Source organism: Malurus melanocephalus, unplaced genomic scaffold, assembly GCF_030028575.1.
Source record: "Malurus melanocephalus ecotype Western Australia unplaced genomic scaffold, MMel_1.1 scaffold_140, whole genome shotgun sequence".
In the NCBI taxonomy this organism is placed as follows: domain Eukaryota; kingdom Metazoa; phylum Chordata; class Aves; order Passeriformes; family Maluridae; genus Malurus; species Malurus melanocephalus.
Genome location: NW_026623372.1, coordinates 1057527 through 1076447, shown reverse-complemented (window position 1 = coordinate 1076447; position 18921 = coordinate 1057527). Strand labels below are relative to the sequence as shown.

Here is an 18921-nt window from a genome sequence, read left to right as displayed (position 1 = left end):
AGATTTTAATTTATTAAATTAAACTTTACTAGGCAAACACCATTTTCATTTCTTCTCTGAAGACAATGGTTTTTTGATACTGATAACCATATGATATTTAAATCTTTATATTACCTAGTTAGTATTACTAGAATTACTTCACATTAAGGATTGCTTTCTATTAAGAGTCACTTAYTCTGAACTGACATCTCAAGGAAGGAGGTTACACATCTGTATTGGCAATTTGTGAGGCAGTCAACACTTTATTTACAAAGGACAGGAGGATGGAGAACCAGAGTTTCTCTCACCCATGTCCTTTTTTTTTTTTTCTTTTTTCTTTTTTTGGTAGCTTATTAAGAGGAACTTCCAGCATTGTGGTRCTTTGACTAGTTTCTAGACCTGTGCTTTCTTCTTGGTCTTATTCACCCTTTCAGGGGGTTAGTAATGGACATGACTTCGGGGGATTTACTTATTTTGGAACTTTGAAARTGACCTGTGTGCTTGTAACTGTCATTTGTTTTTGGTAACTGTCTTCAGGGTTTCTTTCTGCCAGAAACACAATTACAAATTCCAAGTTTTTCTTTATACTTTTGCATTACTTATCTTAATGCTCTGCCAAGCTACAAAGAAGTTGGAAAAAATCTATTTATCTTCCTATCAGTCTAGTCTAGCAGGAAAGAGTCTTTCTGATCCAAAAGTAAATGATTAGAGGRATACTCATAGTGTCAGAAATCCCACAGCTCCCATGTTGTTGTTGCAGGTGGCTTTGGAAAGTCTGGGAATCTTGGTAGATGGAGGGAGTGGAGCATCTGAGTGTTAATTAGTAAGGGCAGGGCTGGTGAATGGAACAACAGAGCAAACTTGTGGGGAAAGGGGTGACACTAGGACAGTTACCATTCTACTGTGATTATCCTTTCATTGCTCATTTCCCTTCTTCCCAGAATGTTTGGGCTGTATGTCCTAAGATCTGCACCCGTCCCTTTTAGGGTAGGAGGCAGCAGGGTAGTTGTGCACATCTGACAGCTATAGGCTGTAATTATTTTATTCCAGCTCTGCTATTCTGTCTAGCTTTTCCTCATTTTAAGAAATTTGTATGTATTCTCTATTCTGGTATGTATTCTGGTACAGAATTTGGTCGGAATAGTGTTTCTAATATACTGTTTCTGTGTTAAATCTATAAGACTGGTACCTGATATGGAAGAATTAGTGGTATGCTCTTTGAGTAATTTGAATCCATGTATTTGAAACAATACCTTAACTGCTAAACAATAAATAAATCCCACATTATCATTCTCACTGGAGTCCATCTTGTGTTGGATAATTAAATAATCCCAGGGAAAAAAAGTGAGAGCAGTTTTTTTATCTCAGTCATGAGGACTCAAGCCTGCAAGGAGTCCATGCTGGTTCTTATGTTATTTCGCTGAGTTATTTGTGTGCAGGATTGTTTGATTGTATGCTATAGCGTTGTGGTTTGGATACTCCTCTGGGACTCTGAAGAAGGGAGGAGTCACTCCAGTGGGTGTACTGTATCCTGGATAGATGTCCTTCTCACCAGGCTRTTAAGTAAAGACATTTTTTTCTTGATCTCTAGTTGAGGGATTTTGGTCCTTCACTTCCAATTTGGCAGGCATAACTCGAATGCTTATTGTTAAGCATCTTTAGCCAGTACCCAAAGAAAYTTTTTTCCTCATCAAAACTTTCATTTGTTTTTTCTCTGTCCAATTCTTTGCTTCTTTTTGAATTTTCTGGTTTTTTTTTTTACTAATCCGGTGTAGCCATTGAACTGTTGAGTTCTTATGGTTAAGTGATTTCAGCCGCCTCATCTTGCTCCATTGGCAGCATGGTAACAACTGTGAAACCATTTGAGRAAAGGTACTAACAGAAAAATCAGCTGAAAGTTGCTGGGAATGTTTCATGAATGAATTTTTTAATGGTTGTATTGTGTGGAAAATAAATATAAACTTCAAAATATACTTGTGATGAAAAGTGCTCCTTTTAATCTTACAATCCCCAYGGGCTGGGAAGATTCTGTGAGGGAAGAAGTGGGAGAAGACACAGTCAGTGCTGGTCACAGTCTGAAGTATTTGGTACTTTTATGAGCAAGGAAATTTTTTTTTTTTGATTATTTGAATCTGATGCCTGAATATATTACTTCTTGATTAAAATTTTCTTAGCTTGCTTCATGAGGGTTCTGAGTCATTAGCAGCTCCATTTTTAAAATGAAGTGAGTTTTCCTTTAACTACAACAACTATTTTTGACAGTAACTACAGCAACTCTTTTTTTAATTTGTGTAGTCTCATAAGGYAATGATTCTTTGCCTAAATATCAGTGTGTTAAATGTGATATGTGTTTTAATGTTGCCTGATGCAAAATGGTTCTCCTTTACCTGTTAAAAAACTTGTTTGTGCACTGCCTTGAATAGGTCACGACAAGGATTATTCCAAGTCTAATCATAGAAATGGATTAAATGCTCACCTCTTCACTACTACTCCCAAATTGAGAAAGAGGGGTGTCATGCTAAAAATGTAATTTGGGTTAATATATAACATCCCCARCCTCATACCCAGTGTAATTCTCCCTTTTCAGTGCCTCCACTTTTCCTGCAGATGTTATCATGTGTGTTTGTTGCCATCAGTCCCTCACTGAGCAAATCTTGAGGTAACTAAGACTCCTTTCTGTCATGTGAAGACAATGGGCGTCATGTGTACTTTAAATGTGCCATGATTGCAGAAATGTTTCCCAGGCTTTCCCCATGGGTCAGGGCATGGTCTATAAAGTGATGTTTACCTACCTCGCAAGAGGTCAAGATGTCCAAGCAGAACTCTGTTCAAATATTCAGCACCATAGAAACTTAGTTARCACTCTTTGGTTTTGTGTGTAATGTGTAATTTTTATGTCATTGATGATAGGGTGTTTTATTTTTTTTTCTGTGCAATTTGCAACCAAATTAAAATGTGGAATTAACAAAAGCCATTCCATGGCCCTGATCAGCAATGTAGTTCCAAAAATACTCATCTTCTAAAGTAAAACCAATCTCTAGGTGTTAACTGTGAACATACATAGCAGGAAATGTGTCTTAATGTGTTGTAACTGGCATAAATAGTCATCTCTCAACATGAATGTATTGTAGGGAMGAGGTGGTTTCCTTGGTAATTATGCTTTCTGAGTTGTGTGACATCTGTTATCCCTTCAGTACTGTTGTTGCCATTTGTACTTCACTGGGTTTTTCAGATGAAGAATTACGTTTTTTTGGCCATGTGCTGTTTTTTAAYATCTTTTGGCTATTTGTCATCCAGGATGACTTATCTGTGTTAATTGTAATAGAAAAGAAACATGGTAATATTTGGATGATRCCTTCCAGAGTAGCAATTAAAAATTTGTCAGAACACTTATAAAATAATTAAAACCTTTCCTGTTAAAATTAGGCTYTTCTGGAAACATGAACCCTTAGGCCTGGTGCTCCAGGCAGCAGAAGTAGCTGAGGATTAAGCTGTAAAAACTTCTGAATGTCTTGACAATTGAATTTTCAAGAATTAGAAGTCTAAGAGTCAGATATCTCTAAAGCTGTACAAACCACAAGATCCTTAGAATGTGTCTGTAGGACAGCTTTTATTTGTAGGCAGGCCTTGAGAGCTTCAAATGGTCTTTTTTTTTTTCCACTCTCCCCATTAGTGCACAGAGAAGATGACAGATACTACTGGGCTTCTGGCAAGTTGCAGTCTGCTGGGATTGATGTGTTAAATATCTTTCCTTTAATAAAATACCTCACTTGGTTAAGTGCTCATGTTAAAGAACTAGGAGGATTTTGAAAATATGCTGTGAGTAAAAGTGTAGGTGAGCTGTGGACTTGTGAGATGTGAAACTTTGAAGTTTTTTCAAAAAAAAAGAAGGTGGGGGTTTGAGGGTATAATCTGTCARTCCTTTTCCCCAATTTTCTTGGTAAACAGTTTAATTTCAGTTTCAATGGGATTATAGTAATTTGCTTCCAAAAGTTTTTGTTGATATTTTTTTCATCTTCCACAAGAGATTCCTTTAATGTGTCAGTCAGCCTGTAAGATGTCAGACTTCTGCTTGGGGACAGTCGGGAGCCACACAGGGAACTGACTCTCAGGAGTGGCTATCCATTGCTTTATGGATAACCTAAAACTAAACTGGAGGAATTTGTAAGGTGTTGGGTGTGTTTTGTTTTCCTGTTCAGCACTTACCCAAGGTATTGTTGTGTGATTGTGGTGCAGTGACAGTTGATGCTCTGGTCTAGAYACCTTCATAGCAAAATACTAAAATGGAGAGCTACTGAAATGAAAATCACTGTTGAGAAAGAGAAGTACCACCTTCCTTCAAACTGTGGAGGGTGTTCATGCTTCCCAAACAACAATCCTGAGTCCATTTCAGGAACATCCTTCTCATTCATTGACATGCAGAGAAGTTTATATATGAAATCAAGACCACCGATGAGACTCTTCAACACTTCCGCCTTTCTTTTTAGCTTTCCTTTTCCTTTTTGCCCTTCGTGTTCTAGTTTCTCTGTTTCTCCTTAGTGTTTGCAGCCTTCCCTCTTCTCTGGATATCSCTGGAGCAAACCCCAACATGTACAAAAGTGAGGGTTCTTTATGAGCCCCTTCTCTATAATAAAAAAAGCTGTTCATGTCAGTCTTGTTTTTTTTCTGATACCTTCAGGGAGTTTCTGAAGAACCAGCCATGCTTTATGTTGCTTCATCTGTTTCCTTTGATGAAAATGTGTCTTGTTTACAGATTCAAGTTTTCTAATCTTTGGCAAATAGCCTTTCTAATCCTAGTCTTTGTTCTATGTTAGGTTTTTTTTTTTTTTGAAGGAATATATTTTTGCTTCCCGTATTTCTTTCCCACTCCTTTCTCCTCATGTCCACAAGTGTAACCTGAAATCATAGCAATATTGTTAGTGTATAGGAATGAGTGTGTGAAAGCCCACTACTTTAACATGCATTTCAATTGTCCACTTAATTTTATAATTCAAGCTTAATTATGTTTTGTTAAATTGAAGCCAGTGTATTTTGTACATTTTTAATTTATTTCTTAATGCTATGGTTGTGTTCATCTCTTAAGTCTATAGCATGGGATGCTACTTAAGGCTGTGAAGTTAATGCTAAACTTAAATCTGAGTTCGATTTTTTTTTACTCGCTAGTGGTGTTGAGGTAGTTCTCTTTACACCCATCCTTAATAAACTATATAGATATTTGTAGTCTATTTCAGTCTGCATCTTGTGTTTGAATTCTTCTTTAAGTACCAGAATCCAGGGCAGCTGCAAACCAGCATTTTTTCCTCACTGGAGGCATCCTAGTGTTTTGCTGTGATACTTATGCTCGGTTTGGAGTATGTGTCCTTTAAGGATGAAATAGTGTTTGTGTAACCAAATGCAGTTTTGAAAGATGAGATCTAGAACCACTTTCTGAAAATCCTGATGCAATCTGGTTGGTTGTTTACTGTTGTGTAGACTGTTTGTCCTTTTGCTTAGAATGCGGATTGGAAGTAATTTTCATGTTTTCTTGTACTACACTGATTTGTTAGTTCTGTGCTCAAGGTAGAATCAATGGTGTAGACTGAGCATGAGAAATAGATGTTCTCTACAAGCTAATTTCAAATCTCCAGTCTTGGATGGGATTGTTGCTGGTTTGGAAGGTGTCAGGCTTTAATGCTCCTTTTCACATACACCAGAAAAAATGAGAAGAGTAAATGGATTCAAAAAGTGCAACAGGTAATTTGTGAAATAGAAGTGGCAATGTCTTCTGTGCCGGGATGTTTGATTCATCTAAGAAATTTGAGTAATATRATGGTACTGTGGGAGAGAAGTTAAGTGACTCAAAGAAGAAATGTTAAGTCAAAATCAAAATGCCACAGAAGGTTTTTGTTCAGGAAAAAAAAAAAAAACCAACAAAACACTGAACTTCAAGGTTTATTTGGATAGTTTGCTTAATTGAAATAAAGTGAAATGTTTCTTGCATGTATCTGTATCTTTCTCGAAGTCAGCAGTACAGATTTTTGCCCAATGTTTGAATTACTTGTGCTACTACTGATAATGTTCAAGCTTTCTATTTTTCACCTGAATTAACAAAACTACCCTCAGCAAAAATAAGAAGTACTAAGTGTTTCTAAGGGCTCATTTCTTACTACTTTTTACTGTGAGGATGCCTGAGCACTGGCAGAGGCTGTCCAGAGAGGTTTTGGAGTCTCCAAGCTTGGAGATGCTCAAAAGATGCTTGGACATGGTTCTGGCAACCAGCTCTAGGTGTCTGCTTAAGAAGGGGATGGACCAGGTGGCCTCTGGAGGTTCTTGCCAACCTCAGTCGTTCCATGATTCTCCAGAGGTTTTTTTTGTGTGCATGGGGGAAAAATTCTGTACCTTTCATTCCTTTCAAATAKCAGCTATTTGGCAGGTACTCTAATGTATATAAGTATGAACTAATGTACCTAGAACATTAATGTTTTGATAGGGCACAGTCTTATGGGTGCCTAATTGAGATTAAGTAGTTACCTATGAGTTTTAAGTGTATTAATTTATTTTTTTATCCTGGACTTTTACCAAATATTCATTAGTGTCTATGACAGAATATTTCTATCCAGTCCCTTCACCAAAGCTCTTAAAAATATTRTTTCACTATCTTAAATGATCATCAGAGTGTGAATCCTAGTGTGTGTGTGCTGWCCAATATAAAAATGGTTCTACCCTGAGGAGAATGGAGTGAGTTGYCAGTGGTAACCTTACTGTTCTGCAGAGGATTGGTGCACAAGAGGAACTGGTGTGCTAGAAGAGATCACTGCGTATGGTTAGGACGCCTGATGTCCCCATTCATGGTTGGATGCAGTGATTATGTACAGAGGATAATTTTCAGGATAAATGCCATATAAAKATTACCTTTAAGTAATCCCCTAGTTAAGTAATGAGGAAAGAGGTGATAAAAATGGAAAAAAAATACTAAGTAAATAAAATTTTTTGCTTTTAACTATCAAGTAGTCTTTGCAGTGAAAAATCCCCAAGTTGGGGTGAACCTGTGTGAGAAACAAGAGTTGGGTTTGGTTGTGGAGCAAGCAAAGAAAATAAGTAAAATTTTTATTTCAATGTCCGTTTGATTGTCCCTTAATGGCCTGTATGCCTGATGAAGGGGTCCCAGTTACACTGTTGCTCAGAGTTAAATTAGTGATGAAAGCACCAGTAAAAAGTAAATGAGTTTTTGCRTGTTATTTGGTATATTTATATGTGCGAATCCATCACTCAGCTGTTGGAGCGTTGTTTCGTGTTCAGACTGGAGCRGATGCTCTGTGACAGACGCGTGGTTTGTGTGTTCGGAGGGGCCGGGACGGGCGGGGTGGGAGCGGTGCTGCAGCCGSAGCGGGGAGCGGCAGTTCCGCTGCCGTGCGCTGGAGGGCTCCGCAGACTGACGGCTGCGCCTGCCCCAGGGATTTTAAGGGAATTGCTGCATTGTACCTGCGCAGGGTTTAATGCTTGCCGGGCCATTTGGCTATTTGCCATAATTGGCTTTCCATTCCCTTGATTGGAATCATAGATAAAAATTTGCTAATCCACTTTCTTTGCTGAAAGTATTAGAAAAGTAATCCATCTTTTAAAAATGCTCGAACAAAATCGTGTRGTATAAAGAGTACTTTATGGAATAATGAGATTAATGAGAACTGTAAGGCATATGCAATTTAAAACGTTTTTCTATGGGTTTAAGGGGAAAAATGCAATCTGGGCACTATAAAGCCCATAAGTACTTCCTTTTTTTAGGCACTACATTTTAAATGTGCATTACATGTTATGCTTTTGTCTACATGATAAAATGTGGATATATATTTTGRAAGAAGGATCTGCTATTTATTTGTAATTTAAAAAATGTTTGAAAATACCTGATTCAAACTTCTTGGCTGTGTTTTTTCATCCCTTTCCCCTCTTCTGCCCACAGGGCATCAGAGCACGCATTTTGGAAACCCTTGTAATGCTTATTCTTCTTGCACTGCTTATCCTTGGAATTGTATGGGTGGCTTCAGCACTCATAGACAATGATGCTGCCAGTATGGAGTCTTTATATGGTATGGAATGCAAAAGAACCTTCACACCAGTTTCATTGTAAATACAGAAATGGATTTTTTCCAGTTAAGTGTATTTCTAGTACATGCTAATGTGAGCATTGCACAGGTTGTGAAGAAGATTTATTAGTTCAGTCAGCACCATTTTTTCTGTTAAATTCTATAACGTGAGTAGTCTGCTTGGAATAAGCTAAACCTGTGCTCAATGTTTTCTTTGCAGACCTCTGGGAATTCTACCTCCCGTATTTATATTCCTGTATATCACTGATGGGATGCTTGTTACTTCTGTGTAAGTATTTTCCTCATTATTCCAAGAGATGAATGGTTTTATGGTGGAGGTAGTTTTTTGTGTCTAGTTTTAATTTTTTTTATGTTTAAAAGAAACGTTTTTATGAAAATTGAGTGTGATTTTTTTTCTGATAAAATTTAAATTCAGATGTAAATTTGTTAAGTTTGGGTTCTGAAGTTTATGGTACCTTACATTTTCCAGTTTTGAAAAACTTCACACCTCACCAAAACCAATTTCAACTTCTAACTTGTTAAAGCAGGTAGTTGAAAAATAGCGACTCCATTCTGCAAARAAAAGCACAGTTTTTAAATGAAATATCTGCAGGAGGTTGGTAGTATGGTGAGAAAATTATTTTGGAACATTTTGTCCTRTATTCAGTAAACTACCATTCTGCCTTTTGTAATTGAAATTGTTGCTGTATAGGCAGGAGTTGGAAGACAGTGCAGTCAGCTTTTGTAATCACTCAGCTGGTCTCTGGCCAGTCTGCAGATCAGTTATACAATTGCATTTGGAACAAATGCAGTAAAAACCCAACCTTGCACCAGCTAGACCTAACCAGAGTTTGGTCATCTGTGTTCAGGAGAATGGAAAGCTCCAAATCCCATTTATAATCCCAGTCCCATCCTTGATAATTTCTAGAAAATTGCTGAGAGGGACAGAACATCTCCCTTTCCAGACTATTATGGTTTCATCTCTTCTCCAGGCTTGACAGATTCAAAGCTTACATGGGGCTGTCACTGTGGAGAAAGGGTGGGGAGTGGTAATTTGTAGTATCCTTACTGTCTCTGAAATTCAGAGACCTGTGRGTCTCCTCAGGTTCTCTGTATGTTCAAATTCTTAAATCTACTTTGAGGTAAGGTGGGAGAACTAAACAATATGCTTCTCAATGTCTGGAGCAGGCTGTTCCAGAGTGGGATTCACAGAGGTGCTGAATACTATAATGGGAAGTTGGTTTACCAGACTTCTACATCTGCTCTGCAGTTTGTTTCAGYAGASCTGAAAACACAGTCTCTGTTCTGGGTCTRTTGTAAACCAGTTCACCAAAAGCATTGCAGCTAAATGCCCATTTCTGGAAATGTAACTTAGATGAGCAAATCACTGAGGTTAAAGCCCTCCAGGCTGTTAGATCTGTGTAGCTGAAAGGGCAGCATACAGCAGTAGGGCAGCTGCTAGGAGTAGAGCTTCTTTAGATCTTCAGCTGGTTTAATTCTGAAGCAGTGTTTAAGTGAAGCCTGTTGTAGTGGTGTTTGGGGCATCATTTCCTTTCTCTTTCCTCCTTTTCCTGCAGGCTTCCTCTGCAGTAAAGAAAGACTGTCTTAAGTTAGATTTTTGAATACTTCTGTATTTTTCCTGTAATACATAGTAGCTATGGTGAAACACTAGTTAATAAAAATAAATGTAATCCTCACTATAAAATCWTGTCTCCTTATTTTGGCAACACTGTTTATACATGCTCATCCCTATTATAAATTTCTTCATCTCCTACATGTTTCAGTATTTGAAGGCTGTTTTCCCTAAACCATTGTTTCCTACTAATAATTTTYTGTTGTCATGATTGAGCCTTTCTCTCAAGAAGCATGTATGTACCATTCCTGAAAACCATCATAGCCTAGGATCAGAAAGGCCTGTTGTTGTTTTATAGAAAATAACTAAAAACTGGTGGCTGAGCCTACTATCAATGGAARTTGAAGGATAACTTTCAGAGCAAAGCTGCTTCAGGATCTCTTGGCCTTGCAGCKACACCTGTGCTAAAAGACAAAACAYGCCTGATATGTTCTCCAGTGCTGTTGCCAGACAATGTCATCCCATCCAGGATATTGCAGTTGGCAGGTTGTGCACATGCTGCCTTGTGATAATAGTTCCTGGGCTCCATGAACTCCAGAACTGCACAGAGGATCTTTTGAGAAAGTGCTAACTGGCCCAGGGCAAATCATGCCAGGAATAGTTCTAACAATTTACTGGTGTAGGCAATCCAATCTTAAAGCCCAGGAATGCATCCTGGCACTGTTGAATTTACTAGTGTAGACATAGCCTCTGGTGCCACATGCTTTGAATGAATAATTAAATAATTGAGATACCTGATTATATGGTGTTCCWTGTTGACAAAAAAAATCACAGAGTCTTGTTCAAAATTCATGTGATTGCAATGTGCTTAAAAGTTCATATTGGAGCTTTAAGCTCTTGCTGTTTTTTTTAAAACCAAAAAATGRTTAAATGTGGTCTAGCACACTGAGCATCCAAATAAAAAGCTGATCTTTGACTTACAAATGACTGCCTTGCATACTCTTCCTTCTGCAGTGTGCACGCCAGTGGGACTCTCACGGATGTTTACAGTAATGGGTCAGTTGCTGGTGAAGCCGACAGTAAGTGCTACACAGTTCTGTCCTCCTATGCTACCTGTGAGAAGGTAGAATGGTATTTGGGTGCTTTCTTTTAGAATGCTTATTACATTTCTGTAGAAACTCTTCAGTTCACCAGAGTTCCTATAGCCATTATTCATGTACTAATATAAAATTTTTCATATAGCACAAAAGCCTGTTTTTTTCCACAGACAGTTTTTCTTATAACAATACACATTTCCTCTGATTTTTCAGTTTATGTCAATGTTATTAGTATTATTTATTGCCCATGTTTCTTGCTGTGTTTTACCAATGCCTTGTTCTGAGTTCAGGATCAAAGCATACTAGAGCAAACAAAGTCTGTATAACAAGAATGGTACCTCTGGGGTACACAGAGATGGATGAAATCTGGGTTTTTATCATCTTTAAGAGCATGTTATACACAGATRCTCTTTGCTTCATGTTCTGAGTGCTGTGAGGGAAGGGAGAAGTTTGTACCATATACAAGTGCTCTAGTGACTTGGGTGCACATTTCCTAGTTGGTATTTATTAAATTTRGGAGCACTTAGATCTTGCATTCTTTTTTATTAGCCAGTTCAACTCTGGAAATACAAAGAAAATGTGTACTATTTCTTATCTGTAAGCTTTAGTCTCAAAGCAGTTGACAGCAAGGTAGACAGATTCATTCATTTGGTTTTAGCTTCCAATAGCAATTATTTGCATGAAATACTGGCTTATATSAAAAGTTACTTTTTAATACTATTTTTCAAAATCTGCAGTTATTGTTGCATAAATTGAGTGTGAAGGTTGACATGATTTGAATGTAGGTCAGACATACTGTTCTGTCTCTTTGGATTGAAACTGAACATAAAAACCTTAACTTGAAATAAAAGCAGTGACTTTTCTTACAGCTGTGTAACAATGAAATAACCTTCTCTGAAGTTCTTATTAGGGGCAGTATTGTGAAGTTGTAGACTGTATATTTAAWGTACAGGTTACTGGAGCTAAGTGAACGTGGTTACATAAGTGCAGTTAGGAAAACAAGTATCTGATAGTTTGTGTTTCTTTTTCCAAATACAGATCCTGGAAGACCTAGATGAGCAGATGTATATCATCACTCTAGAGGAAGAAGCAATTCAGAGGAAGCTTAATGGTATGTGTGGTATACCTGTAATGATACTGCTTCAGATCCAGTATTTAGAGTAGAGTGATTTTGATTGGACGTATTGGTCTCACTGTTGTGCAGCCTCTTCTCTCAAAACGGAAAATTTCAACATCGTAGCATGAAACAAATGTTACAAGGGTGCATTTGCTTGCTCACTAGGTATTTCAAGATTGKCTCTTGTGTGKGGGGGGTTTGCTTYGGTTTTGTTTYTTGATTGTTCATCAGCTCTAATGTGAGAATATTCTGAGGCTGAGAGRGCAATTGAGTAGCTGTCCAAAACAGCCTGGATTGGTAAATGACTCTGTTTCAGAGTTCTTGTTTGAAGGGCAATGAACTTACATTAGTAGGAGGATTGACTTCCTGCGGTATGAGTTTTGTTTTTAATTTGGAGGATTTTTTTGTGTTTCAGTTCATTATTATTTAGAATCTTAGGTAACAGACCATTAAACGTCAGAGCATTCCTTTATATTCTAGGAGCTATTTGGTGGATTTAATAATTAAAAAACATTCTATTGTAAGTGTAAGTAAATGTAAATTAATAATTACAATAATGTTTTWRRMYTWWTYYWWTTWAWYYTACAATWYTGCATTTCTTRATAAGGTGTTTCTGTTATGAAGTATTTAAAAAACAATATAAAGCTTTAGCTTATAAGAGAAAGRAGTATTGCAGTATGGCAGGGCACCAATTTTGGAAAACGTATTGGTTCTATAAACCTGGCAGTATGTTRTACTTGCTTTTAACTGCATGGATAAGCCATCCATCCATAATTTATCCAATTACTTCAGTTTGGAAAACCAAAGAATATCTGTGTCATGACACATTCATTGTTTTGCTGTCTTAGGACTTACTTTGGCTTTAATTTTTAAAACTTCCTGCTGCTTCTCTCTTACTTTTCAGTCTTCTGTCATATATCTCAATCTTYCCTTCTCTGAGGTCTCATTAAGTCCTTTCAAAGTTGCTTGGTTGGGGAAGTACCTTTGATAGCAGAGATCACAGTGGTCATCTTTATTCCAGTGTTCAGTATTTGTGGAGGAGCAGTGACTTCTTTGTGCTAGAATGAGCCATCATTTTAGTTTAAAAGTTACTTTCACCTTTTCTGTATTGAAGGCTCAGGTGTTTAACAGTGACACACATGTGTATATGTCTTCATACACAGTCACACAAAAAAAGGTGCATGCAGTGAGTGTCTTTGAAGCTGTGATGGGGTGATTATAATCATTCTGGGTGTTTGATGTTAGCTGGGAACTGTAAAATACTTGTTACTGAATATTTTATGTTGTCATGGTGTTTTTGCTTGTGTGCAACACAGAGAAATGACCCAACAGTTWTTCAGGAATCTACAGGAAGTAGAGAGGGTAGTGCAGAGAGGGTTCTGCTGTTCAGATGGGCAATGGGATTATTTAGGTGATCCTTAGCTGTTCTTTTTCTTGCAGAAGTCTAACAGTTGCTTATATCACTTGTGAGCTGGACCCAGGCTGTTTGTAGATATCTACTAATTGGATCTGGATTTAGGATCTGTGCAGGGGACTCCCCTAACCACCACCCAAGAGACTGGGTTCTCTTTCAGCACGTGACTTGGTATTCAGTGTAAAGTAGAACTACAAGCCCACCCATATTCCATGGAGCATTCACCAGCCTACTCTTGAGGAGTGAAAGATGTGGGGCTTAATGAATTCCCGCAGTTTCCAGTGCTGAGGGGATGGCATTGACACCCCCGTCTGAAGGAATGCTTGAAATGTCCTTGTTTGGTATATAGAGAAAATTAATGGACTGAAGCTGAAAAGTAAATMAAAATCTAAACTTGAATATAGCATGTAGTTTGGGCAAGATACTCTGCAGGATTTTTCTAAGTAGTTACTTCAGTAAATTTAAGCATGGTTTTCACATAATATGGCAAGCATGAAAAGCTTCATCTTCTCTTCCAGAAGTCTTTCTAATACATACAAATTATGCCAGAAAAATAGACATTATTATTGTCAGAACTGTGAAGGGTCATGCTTACCATGTTTATTGCATTTTTAAAAAATGTGTTTAAATGGGGGTGATTCGAATTACACCAGTAAATGCTGTGCTGTGATGTTAGAGACCATAATCTGTGTTTTAGCACATAGATTGTGTAAGATTTTTGTTGTTCTATCACAGATACTTCAGCTACCACACTTCCTGTGTCATGGCTGTTGCAACTCTTCCACACTGTTGGTGGAAATCCATGTGCTTAAGTAACACTGTTAGGCAGGTTTGCAGTAAAGTGCTCTGAAATATAGTCTTCAATTATGTTTATAACTAAAGAGTTGAATTTTTATTAAAATGATGAGGACCAGAGCAGAGGCTTAAGTGATACTTGATGATGGTAAATCTCTTTATATTTGAAAATAAATCTATCTGTGAAAYAGTAGATCTTGTTTGTGGGAACTAATTTTCTCCCTCCTCAGGTGTCTGCAGTGTCTAACTGAAAATCAGAGGAGGAGGGAGGGGAAAGCTTGATTATGTTATCTACCTTAGTATTTTTATCTATTGAAGAGATACTGGGCTTTGGGAAAATGTTTGTTTCCAGTGTATTATATTTCAGTACCCACATCACTCCTACAGTCGAAGAATAAAGCTGGGACTTTTTTATATTAAAAGAGRAAAGTTGCCTTCAGCTATTAGTTTTCCTGAATCCAAAGAGACGGGTGGGGTAGGATCAAAAATACTTACTTGATCAAAGTTATTGGCTCTGAAGGTATCCTTACCTATGTAAGAAAGATGAAAGGTGTTGTTTTTATTGCACACTAGTAACAGTGTAATTTTGAACTAATTGGTGGTGAACTGCCAATCACCTTGGGGGAATGCAAATAGATACTCTTACAATTTCCTTTGAGGTACTGAAATCTTATGTCGGGGCTGGAAGAAAAACAGAATAATACCGTTAAATTGACCTTAAATGAGCTGCTTTGTGGCTTTCTCGGAGAATCCCTTCTAACTTTTCATTGCTAGTCCAAACAAGTCTTGTCTACCAATTTGATTTATTGGCTAGACAGCGCTGACATTGAACTTTGTGCGTGTTTGAAATAAAGCTAATGTTGGAGAGCTTTTAAGAATTTAGCTGCATCCTTTTCAAATACTCTTTTGACTGATCTGAAACTTTGCCTCTCTCGTAAAATATCCTTTTGTATAGCAACCTGTTGTTTGTAACTGTTTTTAAGGAGGAACTACAACAGCACTTAGATATGATTCAGAATTTCTGCTGACCTCTTAGGGACCTAATGTGATGACATTGATTTTCTGGATAGACTCCCATGAAATTAGTATTTTGAGCTCTGGATTTTTATAGTGAGGGAAGAAAACAATATATATATTTTAAATTGAGCTTTTCCTCAGAGACCCCTAAATCAGCTCCAGAGAAGAAAATATCAGATGCTGACTTGAATTTTCCTTCTTGTTTAACTGCCTCTATGAAAGTTCTTTTCCCACTCAGCTCTATACCTATCCTTTTTCCCACCTCACAGTAATTAATCATTCCATAAAACAGATGTTTTAGGCTTTTTTGGGGGGGGGAATGCATCAGCATTAAACCTTATTTTCATAATTATAATTAGCTTTGGAGTTTTTTTAAGATGTAACTTTCTCTGAAAACCTGTGTATTATGATTAATCATTAAAAACCACTGGAAAGTTAAACTGGCGTTCATATTTCAGGCACTTCAAGTGATTAGATGTTGTTATGGAACAGTGTCTGTAGGTCTTATTGGGTAGTCCTGAGATTAGAGATATTTCTATATTTGAATATTCTATATTTGAATATGTAAATATTACCCCATATCTTTATGTCACTGAAATCCAGGATAAATGTTCAGACATGGCACAGAAATATGCAAAAATGCATGTGAAAGAATAATTTGATTAATCATGTAAAAATTGCAATTTTAAACAGTTAGATGTTTCATTAATGATTTGACTGCATTGGAAAAGTCAGTATTAATAGTCTGCAATAAAAAGAGTAACCTTTTTTCTTGTATCGAGATTGCTGGATGGATGAGCAGACAACAGAAAATAAGGAAATAATGAGACTGGACTACAAAGTAGTGGTGCTGTGCCAGCAGACTAAGTGCTGTTTAGATTTTGTGGGCAAGTGATCAGATAAAAGGCTGGACAAGAATATTAATCTCATATAAATTTATTAGTGACTGTTTTTAAAAGTACCTGGAGCACAGTGCTGTTACAGATTAGCCCACAACCAACACTGGGGCCAAGGGTAGGGAATGGCCAACAGGGGAAGGGTGAGAATGGAAATTGAGCAAAACAATAGCAGAGAAGACTTTGGGTTTGTTTAGACTTTGAACTGTCACTGCCACAGAGTTATTGCAGAGTGAAATTGGCCTAGAACAGACAGGGGAAATGTGAGTCCTTAATTTATTTTCGGGTGAGATTATCAGAAATAAAAGTGATGGAAGTGGGGCAAAAGTCAGTGKAGAGTGTTTCTAACTTCACCTTTGCAAGAATATTTGCCGTTTGTGATTGCAGAGTGTGAAAGCTAAATGGGATAGGAACTGAAATAGCAGATCTCTAGTCAGCATTGCAGAGCTGTGTTAGTGCCTGAGCACTGTGCAGAGTTTGTGGAGGAAGGAAACCACAGTGTGCTTCCCACAATGGGAAAGAGGAGTGGTTGGAGTGGAAGAGAATAAAAGGTTGAAGAGAAAAAGGTTGGAGAAGAAAATGGGCTGGGTTTCCCCAAGGCTGTGMAGGGATAGGAAGAATAGTTGCTGAGGAACTTTTAGGCAGAAAATTAGTAGGAAAAAAGGAATTAATATTATGATTGTCAGGGTGTAGAGGAGAAAGGATGAATTGCACAACAGTGACATGTGTATGCTGTAAACTGGAAGGTGGAGGAGGATGGTCTTGTGGGTGGTTGTGGGACTGTCTGTGGCACAGAGAGGCTGTCAGAGCAGGCAAACTGGTATGAGCAGAGGATCCATTCAGCAAGAAGGTCAGCAGTATGGGAACTGAGAAAAGGGAGGGAAGGGCAGAAGCTGAATCTGGAGCTCTGGCCACATTGGAGGCAAAAATCACCTTTGAGTTGTTAAATAATAATGCTCCTGAAGGGAATCCAGGGATTCTTTACATCTTGGTGCAAGAATCTTATAGGAATACCAAATCAGATATTTGAGACATCCTGTCTATCATGCTATGAGTGGTCACTGTACTTGTGTGAAAGTTCAGCATCATCAGAACAGGCTGGGATTGCAGGAGATGACACTGAAACCTCCGTGCTGAACTCTTCTGGTTTAGACTCATGTTTTTGAGAAGTAGTTGAAGAGTCGCAAAGAAAAACCTGGAGTTTAAAGTCACAAGTGCTGATGTGATGCTTCCTAAATCTGAATTGTCATTGTGTGCCTTACAGTACTATTGTCAGTTACATTCAAAAGAAAATAATGTCTCTTTTTTTAAAAGGCGTGTCTTCCACAGTTGAATACCAGACGGTAGAGTTGGAGCGTGAGCTTGAAAAGGTGAAAAGCAAGAAAACAAATCTAGGTAAAGAACTTTCTAGTGTTTTGTGTAGATTGTAGTTTGCTACATGACCTTAAGGTGCAGTGTTTAGCTTGGAGCAGTTGCTTGATTGATTCCAGTTCATTCTTAACCAATTTTGTGAATTTGCGAATATATTACATGGAACCATTGCACCACTCCAACAAACATTTAAATAGGGAATCTGATTGGATCTTATTTTTAATATAATTTTAGAGAAGTTGTTACACTTGACTTCTTTGCATAGAGTTTTTCATATATAGTGATATGCTTTTGATTATTTGGGCTAATCTAGGACGTTGCTTTTTGAATGATTTCTATGAAATTCAGATTGTGGATTTTTTTTTTTTTTGCACATGCTAATGATGTCCAGTGAAGTTAGTTTTGTTTTTTTTCCCTTATGAGAAGAAAATGCTATTTAAATATCAGAAGTTCTGTTTTGTCCCTTTAGGTCATGCTGAATACACAGCTTATTTGTAATATGTAATACAATATGTAAACAGCATATTTTAAAGTTCAGATTTTAAAATTTGAGAAACAGCTGTGTGCTAGGGCAAGAAAAAAGTTATGATGAATAAAAGATCCCTCTGAGAAAAGTCTGCTTGTCTCTGTCTCCCCAGCCTTTCTCTAAAAAGGTTTCATGTTTTGGCATTTCTTTGTACAGCTCTACAAGGTGGATGTTYTTATGAACTGGTTGATGTTTGTTCCAGATCAGGTTACTGTTGTTACTTATAATGAGCTTATAGGTAGCTGAATGATTTTTACTTGTTTTATTCTATGGTGTTAAGCTTCTGTTTTTTCTCTTGTGAACAGAACGGAGGAAAAAAGCTTCTGCTTGGGAAAGGAATTTAGTCTATCCAGCTGTCATGATATTGTTGCTGATTGAGACGGTAAGAATTTTCTTTTTTTTTTCCCCAACAAAAAATATTAAGAATTCTTTAGTAATTTGAGGGAATAGTTTTAATTTTTTTGAGTGATGTGTATTTGAGCAACAATYTTGATATTCTTTTCTTGACCATTTAAAAAAAAACTTGACCTTGTGGAGTCTGGTGAGGATAAATGTGTAGATTTCAAAAATGTGTAATACTTTTCAATAACAAGACTGTTTCTACTTTTTTATAGTCCTTTTCGGTTCTCTTAGTCGCTCTCAACATTCTATACCTGTTGGTTGATGAGACTGCAATGCCAAAGGGATCAGGGGTAAAGTAAACTTCTCTTACAATTTTTATAACTTTAATAAATCCTTGGAGGCCTTACAGAAATGCAAGTGAGAACTTTTGCTTTAATAATATGGAAACTAATGAGCCTTGACCYTGACTTTGCATCTAGGTTTTATTCCTGTGCCCACACAAACATTTATTACATGTCATGTTGTAGTGAGTTCTTATTTAAACTAATGCAGAAGCTTTATGTAGCTACAGTGATGCAGTAAAGCAGATCTGTAATCTGCAGTTTGCAGTTCTGACTTGGCAATACATTGCACTGCAGTTTGAAAGCTGCTGATGCCATTGCATGGGGTGGGGGGACTTGAGGGGTAGGACATCAGAACACGACTTAAACGCTGAAATGAGACAAGGCTATTTT

At 37.4% G+C, this 18921-nt stretch overlaps 1 protein-coding gene across 2 annotated transcripts in view; it reads left to right on the top strand.

Annotated features, from left to right (window-relative positions):
* Positions 1 to 18921, top strand: part of LMBR1 (limb development membrane protein 1) — a 69116-nt gene that overhangs the window by 34388 nt on the left and 15807 nt on the right. For both annotated transcript variants that reach the window (XM_057371074.1, XM_057371076.1), the window contains 7 exons: positions 7916 to 8042; positions 8260 to 8328; positions 10627 to 10691; positions 11748 to 11820; positions 17263 to 17343; positions 18151 to 18227; positions 18460 to 18537. In XM_057371074.1, coding sequence (XP_057227057.1) covers positions 7916 to 8042; positions 8260 to 8328; positions 10627 to 10691; positions 11748 to 11820; positions 17263 to 17343; positions 18151 to 18227; positions 18460 to 18537 — 570 coding nt within the window. The remainder of the gene's footprint in view (positions 1 to 7915; positions 8043 to 8259; positions 8329 to 10626; positions 10692 to 11747; positions 11821 to 17262; positions 17344 to 18150; positions 18228 to 18459; positions 18538 to 18921) is intronic.